We start from the raw sequence: 7,556 nt of genomic DNA on the forward strand, positions 1-7,556 counted from the left end.
AAGAGAATTAAAAACCCAAGTTCCGTCGCTGCTGCTCGTATGCGCGCGGACTTGGCGCTTAAAAAATGCATTGCAACGCTTGATGCGTTTTAAACCCAAAAGCCGAAAAATTGTAAGGGATCAAGTACTATCGCACCTTTTTGTGCCTGGTACTTGACTTCCACGGGATTAATTGTAAGATACTAATCAAAATTTTACCTTTCAGATTATTAATATTAATAAAATTTTCTTACAGGTCCTAATCAATACTTCTTATTTTCAGATTTCATACTAATTCAAATTTTCTTACAGGTGTTAGGTCTTAGTTTTTAGTTTTATCGCTAATCAGACATTGTTTACAGGATGTCCCTGGCTACTAATATGCAGTTTGCTTTCTGATTTCAGGAATTCAAACTCCGGAACAAGTCTCAAGATTCTTTCAGATACGCAGTTTCGATACTAATCAGATGTTGTTCACAGGATGTCCCTGGCTACTGATATACTGTTTGCTTTCTGATTTCAGATATCTGAACTCTCAAAAAAGTTTCTTGAGTCAAATAATTTGGAATTGATACGAACATTTTTTGGGTCACAAAAATACATGCCGATTGCTCAACCATCTCAAAGCATTCATCGGCTAAAAATCAACCGTTTTACCTTTACTTTTCAGATTCTTAGTTTTAATATTAATCCGATGTTGTTCACAGGATGTCCCTGGCTACTAATATGCAGTTTGTTTTCTGATTTCAGGAATTCAAACTCCGGAACAAGTCTCAAGATTCTTTCAGATACTCAGTTTCGATACTAATCAGATTTTGTTCACAGGATGTCCCTGGCTACTAATATGCAGTTTGCTTTCTGATTTCAGATATCTGAACTCTTAAAAAAGTTTCTTGAGTCAAATAAATTGGAATTGATACGAACATTTCTTGGGTCACATAAAATACATGCCAATTGCTAAACCATCTCAAAGCATTGATTGGCTAAAAATCAACCGTTTTACCTTCACTTTTCAGATTCTTAGCTTGAATAATTATCCGTTGTTATTCACAGGCTGTCTCTGGCTACTAATATGCAGTTTACTTTCTGATTTTAGGAATTCAAACTCCTGAAGAACTCTTGGGATTCTTTCAGATTCTCAGTTTCAATACTACTCAAATGTTATTCACAGGCTGTCCCTGGCTACTAATGCAATTTATTTTATGTTCCAGCCATCAGCATGTTGCTTTGTTCTCTATTTTTTATTCTAGGAATAATATGGCTTCAACCACAGATCGTTATCGCTACATTTTGACAGTTAAAATTATTTTAGTTAACATTGCTTTTTTCTGTTTGCAGAAATTCAATTTAATAATAATATTTTGATTACTTTTTTGTAGGTTTCAGGTTTTATGTTTCATAAATTAATTGATAATTGTGTTTTTTCTTCGCAGTAATTTCATATAATATAATAACATGTTAATCGCTTGTTTGTATGTTCCAGGTTTCATGTGTTAGGAATCAATTGACAAATGCTTTTTCTCTTTCCAGAGGCTGTGCCATTGAAACACAAATTTTTTATTGCTTGATTTTATTTTTGATTCTTGATAAGGATGTTTAGTAATAAGATGATTGATAATATATAATGATAATCATGATTATCTATATGTCTGTTCTGTTCCATGTTTCATGTTTCATGTTTGATGTGGTACCATGTCTTGTAGGTTTTGTGTTTTATGTAAACGTGTGTGTTGTCATGTGCAAGTTTCATTGTCCATTCATATCATGTGCTACTTTTTATTCTTGTCAAACACAATTTATTGCTATGTGATTTAGGATGCAATTTCTATGTCTAGAATCGATATTTTATTCTCTCAAAAAATATATATTTTTCCCCTTTTTCTATTTCTCATGTCTTTACAGGTTTCATCCCACCAGACTGGTCCGTGAGGGGGGCCCAACAACAGTGGTTTGAATAGGGCTTAATATGCCTGGTCTACGCACACACTTTACGATTAAGTATATTTTAGATTTCAGTTATTACTGAATTTTCACAAATGACCAATTCGTTGACAGATTTCTTAAATATACTTGATCGTCAAGTGCATGTGTAAATCAGGTATAACGGCGATCGTTCCACTTGAAAAAAAAATCGAAACGAGCCGAGGACGCTACCTCATATAAGGTGGTTTGGAAACGCGTCATTTCAGGTGTTTCTAGTTGTGAATACCGTGGACCTGTGAAAATGTACTTCATTACAGAAAATGAATTTTTATATTCATCTGTAAGGATTGTTTCAGAGCACGATGTCCCATTCTTGTGTTTAGAAGATCTTTCCTGTAACATTGATCCCTCTATATGTATAAATGTAAAACTTATTCACTTGTGATTCAATATATTTCAGAGAATTGGTTTCGGCTATTTGTACAAAATTTTCTATAATTCCTGAAGTGAATTGAATCATTTATTCTCTGCACATTCAAAGCAATCTCATCTCATACTTTTCCCCCGCATCTAGGAGTCATCCCAATTGACTCAAGCAACAAGGACGTGGTGGTACCGCGTTAGATGCGGAAACTGATTTCTGCATGAATTTTCTAGTCATGACCGGTTGGTTCATCAATTATTGCATTCACTGTATTTCAGTGGTTGACTGCAGTCGGTACGCGCCACCCCAAGTCGACCGAGGGTTTCAGTTGCAAGTGGTTGCCACGTTCAGTCAGAGGGCGGTAAGCTCCTGATGGTGAGACTTTGTATATGACTGTGCAGATTCAAGTCAACTGGTGAAGTGGTGTATGCACTTCAAACATATCACCAAATTTCATTGGCTACTGCCGTAGTACCCCATACGTTGGTTGGCTCTAACCTTGCCTTTATCTTCCCCGGTTGACGCCCAAGTTCCGCTATCAAGCCCCAGTTCGTCTTTTATCCCCATTAAGTCAAGGCGTGTCTCGATAAGAATTTTTTGTTTGAATTGTGAAGTAATTGCATCGATATCGTGATATCGAGTCGTTACGTCAGATAGAACGGCCATAACTATCAAATATTGTCCTTGAAATTGGAGAATGGAGAGTGGGAAACTAAATATAGATACGGGCGATGTAAAAGCCCCGACAGAACCAGTCGCGACTTACAAGCCGATACCGGAGAACGACGTTCTCCTCACAGACAAGGAATCTGTTAAGGAGGAAGAAGCGAAAATGGCCAAGCAAAACGGCGATGCCGATATCGATGATGGAGCTCAGGAACTCATGCTTAAGGACACCGGAAGAATCAATTCCAACAAAGATGCCACCGAGGTATGAGGAAACCCTCTAATAATTTGAGATCCTACTTCATCCTCAAATTCAGAATCCATTCTCCTTTCTACGTCACTATAAGTTCATTATTGTCAGAACAAGATGTATCATGTAATTCAGCTTATAATTATTGCTTGTTATATTCACAATAGATCCGAGTAGTCCTTTACTCATTGACAAAAAATACTCATACATATGGTATGGTGATTTGGCAATCAAAATGAGGGCCATTTACTAGAACCAGTTAATCAGGACCTGGGTAAACCCCAAAATTTGCACGTGTACGTCATTTTCAAGTATTTCCCCATATTGAACGTAACAATAGAAAAATTTGTTGCAATTTTTGAAGTCTGTTACATCATACCATTCCGAGGAGACAATGACATACATATCTATGAAAGTTGCTTACAAGGCTGCTGAGCATGTCAAATTCATTTGTTCATTTATCTTCTTAGGAAATAACTTCATACTATAACTGTATTGTGGATAATGATAGTAGAGTAATACCTCCACCTGAATCCTATAATGTTTGTGTGTGTGGATGCCTGATCTTGTTTTCAATGTGTACATTTTCTTATTGGCAAATAATTTTTTAGTGACTGTCTCTCTCTCTTTTTCTTATTACTTCAGCGGCTAGCCCAAGCCACTTCTTTTTTTTGTCCAATTCGAGATATAAATAATAGATCTATAAATGAAATTCCCTCTGGCCTCACCTTCCCATACATAAATGTCTAACTTTGAAACTAGCAGTGTGTGGGATTTTGTGCAGGTCAAATTCATATCGGAAAACGGAGATGCAAAAATTGACATAGAAACAGTGAAGCAGACTTTGACCGGAATGGGAAAGGAAGAGCTGATGAAATTTGCAAATGATCCATTCTGGATACGTCTCAGATGGTTTATGTTTATTGCTTTCTGGCTTTTGTGGGCTGGTATGTTGGCTGGTGCGATAGCTATCATTGTTATGGCACCAAAATGCTCAGCTCCTGAGCCTAAGAAACTATGGGAAGAAAGTCCCATCGTCACTATAAATCCGGCCGTGACTCTAGGCAACCTTACAGAGCTTAACAAAATTCTAACTGAATTGAAAGCCAAACATGTTCGAGTTATCAGCCTTGAAAATATAATGCCTACATCACTCAGTGGTACATACCCATTTACCTCACATTATCAACTGGCATAGTTTTATCGACCCAAATAATTCATTGATTTTTCAATTTGTCACAGGTCACACAGTAGAGTTTAGGAATATTGAGCCTTCTTTAGGTAACCTTAAAGATTTCAAAGAATTGGTCGAGACTGCCACTAAACAAGAACAAGAAATAATACTTGAAGTTGATCCGAACCACACTTCAGATGAACACATCTGGTTCAAAGACTCTGTGAAATCTATTGAACCTTATGCCAAGTATTACGTTTGGTCTAAAGGCAAAATTGACTCTGAAGGAAAACGTAGTCCTCCTAATAATTGGGTGAGGATCTAAAAAATGTTTTTTCACAAACCAATGTATTATTTAGTACTAAGCAGAAATCATTCATTACAGCTCAGCATCTACGGTGGAACGGCTTGGGAGTGGCACCCGGAGAGACAAGAATATTATCTTCACCAGTTTAACAAAACGCAGCCAGATCTAAACTATGAAAACCCAGATGTGGTTAAAGAGTTCTCTGTAAGTGTTACCTTGAATTCTCCATATTTAGACCTCAAATGTCGCCTTTTGAAGTTGAAATTGGTCAGCATCACAAATTCGTGAACTCTTTCAGGATATTTTAATGCACTGGCTGAAACTTGGAGTTACTGGTTTCCGATTAGCCAATACTCAGTACCTTGTTGAAAAACTGTCTAGCGGAAATGAGGCCGCTACTGCTCAACCGGCTGATTCCGAGAGCTATCAGTCTTTGAATCATGTGTACACCAGAGATGTAATAGAAAATGGCGTCGTACTACGTCAGTGGCGTCAGATTGTTTCCAATAACACCAACGACAACGGGTATGTTGAAAGATTTCTTGTCTCGACAACCATTCGCCAAAAAATTTCAACTATTTATATTAGTTAAACTCCGTTAAACTTTGATTGCAGGCTTTTCATGCTTAAGGAAACTATTAGAAACGATACTTTAGCAGTCTTCAATGACAAAGTGAAACTCGTAGATCTGCCACAAAAGTCCCAGTTCCTGTCAAATGCAGATTCTAATATCTCAGCTACTGCTCTACGATTAGGAGTTGACAATAGCTTAAAATCAGCCGGTGCCTGGCCTGCCTGGGATGTGAGTACAATGTCATCACTGAGATTTAGTTACATCAAATACTTTGCAGTTATATTTAACGTAGGTTATGCAATACCTTGCACCACATCGAACAAAAAATTTGCTTCCAGCTCAACAATGTAGAAAGGCCTCTGCACGAGCGAATGCCTGACCAGGTCGCTGAGAGTTTGACTTTAATGACATTGCTCCTACCTGGTACTCCAATTTTAAGTCTTGCCCAGACCAAATATCCAGGAGATGCATTCGAGATACTTACTAAAGAGCGCTCTGTGTCTGCCTTCCTATATGGGGAAACAAAAACTGATATCGTCAATGGAACCGTCTTTGTCTACACCAGGTGAGCTCAACACTGGAATATGATCTAAACTAAATATTTCGTTAAAATTCTCACTTAACTAACGGAGTGTTGCGGGCTAGTATTTGGGGTATTAACAAATCGTTTGACTAGCACCTATACCTATTCAGAACCATACCATGGCGGTATTATATATTACTAAAAATTGAAGTGAGACACATTTATCTTTTATCTGAAATTCTACTCCTATCTTAATTCTGTCTCACTCACCATAAAAGATTATTGTTTCTCTAAAGACTCAGGACTCAGTCTCTCAAGACTGTCAAGAGTTTGCCTTACATAAGATTCAGTTCCTAATCCGATTTGTTCCGAATTATTCGTTTGAACTCTGCTTCTGTGGATTTCAAAGATTTTGATGTTGAACACATTTGAAACTTTTCATCAAAATTTTATCTTTAATTGAATTCAAGTTCTTATCAGAGTTTCTATTGATGATTTGTTATAATAGTTTCGACTGTGTCTGTGCTTCCATTATGGAGTATTCGTATAACCTCATTGAAGGAAATTGACCAATTCATATCTCAATTGACCACTTCCTGTCCAATTCTTATCACTAACTCGTAACACCAGCTCCAGGCTACAAGTCAATACGTATATTGTGTACACTAATAACTAACACAAAGTTGATTTTTACTTGTTTCATGCTCACATCTGCGCGCCGCAGAAACTGGTAAGTTTAAACTAACCCATTGCATGCTCAATTGTAGGAATATCGGTATGCTAACAATGTCATGTACGCACATCATGCATCACTTTGCGAATCACCCTTACATTGTAAATGCATGACATACAATTAATCATCCTTGATTGTATGAAAACAAATCACGTATTCCCAGTATACATATAAAAACAATTATACATATAAGCCTGTGAGTTTTGGCATTACAAAAGCATATCAGGTATCTGCATTTTGTGATTTTATGAATGTGAAATTTAACGCTTATAGTGATCTCGATCACGCATTTATTGATTGTACTTTTCTATTGTGAAGAGATATTTCAATCATTGCCATTACTGCAGGTTGAAAAGCGGTAATCCTGGGTATTTGGTCGCTTACCAAAGCGGAGATCAATCAGCAATTGTGGATTTCTCCAACATTCCTCAAGTTTCGGAACAAGTAAGAGTTGTTGCACTCAGCTCTAATTACCACGAGAAAGACATCGCAGTCAAGTAAGTTTTACGGACTTTATAAATTAATTTGAATAATAGTGTGATCAAACAAGTAAGAAATGAGTATCGTATCGCACTGATGTATGTGCGGTTTCATAGATGTGGTATACTACATATGTATTATGTATTTTTCAGGAGCACTCCACCTTCGAACAGCGTTCCAATTTCACCGAAAAGTACAATGGTCGTGACTTTTGTGCCTAAGGCATAAAATTTCTGGACGATTTCAATAATTCGGCATGTACCAATTTGCTTCTACTTATTACTTCTACTTATAATGGTACCATTTTTCAATTGTTTTGCATCTACTTATATGGCTGAAACACTTCTATATGTGAACGTGAACAGTGAACTCATAATATAAAATTAGTTCACGCCTAAATATCGATGTGTATGCCCAATCAATTCCCTGTTTACTCATTTTCTCATACATCCTTTTCCTTAGCTATTTTGATACGATGCTAATATTGACCGATAAGTTAACTACCAAGAGTACACAGGTTCAA

The 7,556-nt window shown here is 36.9% G+C and overlaps 1 protein-coding gene across 2 annotated transcripts; it reads left to right on the forward strand.

The window, feature by feature from the left end:
• Positions 1-2,248: 2,248 nt before the first annotated feature.
• On the forward strand, positions 2,249-7,432 carry LOC105686500 (alpha-glucosidase). 2 transcript variants are annotated; one of them, XM_012401395.3, is made up of 10 exons: positions 2,249-3,257; positions 4,027-4,402; positions 4,485-4,729; positions 4,802-4,927; positions 5,022-5,248; positions 5,339-5,525; positions 5,636-5,862; positions 6,545-6,550; positions 6,901-7,050; positions 7,186-7,432. In XM_012401395.3, exons 1-10 carry the CDS (start codon positions 3,024-3,026, stop codon positions 7,259-7,261), a joined length of 1,854 nt encoding a protein of 617 aa, XP_012256818.2. In that variant the 5' UTR covers positions 2,249-3,023; the 3' UTR covers positions 7,262-7,432. The 2 variants fall into 2 exon arrangements, with proteins under 2 accessions (XP_012256818.2, XP_012256819.2); XM_012401396.3 differs by lacking the exon at positions 6,545-6,550 and having other exon boundaries at positions 2,259-3,257.
• The last annotated feature ends 124 nt before the right edge of the window (positions 7,433-7,556 follow it).

Source organism: Athalia rosae, chromosome 3 (assembly GCF_917208135.1).
Source record: "Athalia rosae chromosome 3, iyAthRosa1.1, whole genome shotgun sequence".
Lineage (NCBI taxonomy): Eukaryota > Metazoa > Arthropoda > Insecta > Hymenoptera > Athaliidae > Athalia > Athalia rosae.

Coding starts and splice junctions, on each gene's coding strand:
- LOC105686500 (XM_012401395.3), top strand. CDS start 3,024: ATGGAGAGTGGGAAACTAAATATAGATACGGGCGATGTAAAAGCCCCG. Junction 3,258..4,026: donor CCAACAAAGATGCCACCGAG/GTATGAGGAAAC, acceptor GATTTTGTGCAG/GTCAAATTCATATCGGAAAA. Junction 7,051..7,185: donor GAGAAAGACATCGCAGTCAA/GTAAGTTTTACG, acceptor TGTATTTTTCAG/GAGCACTCCACCTTCGAACA.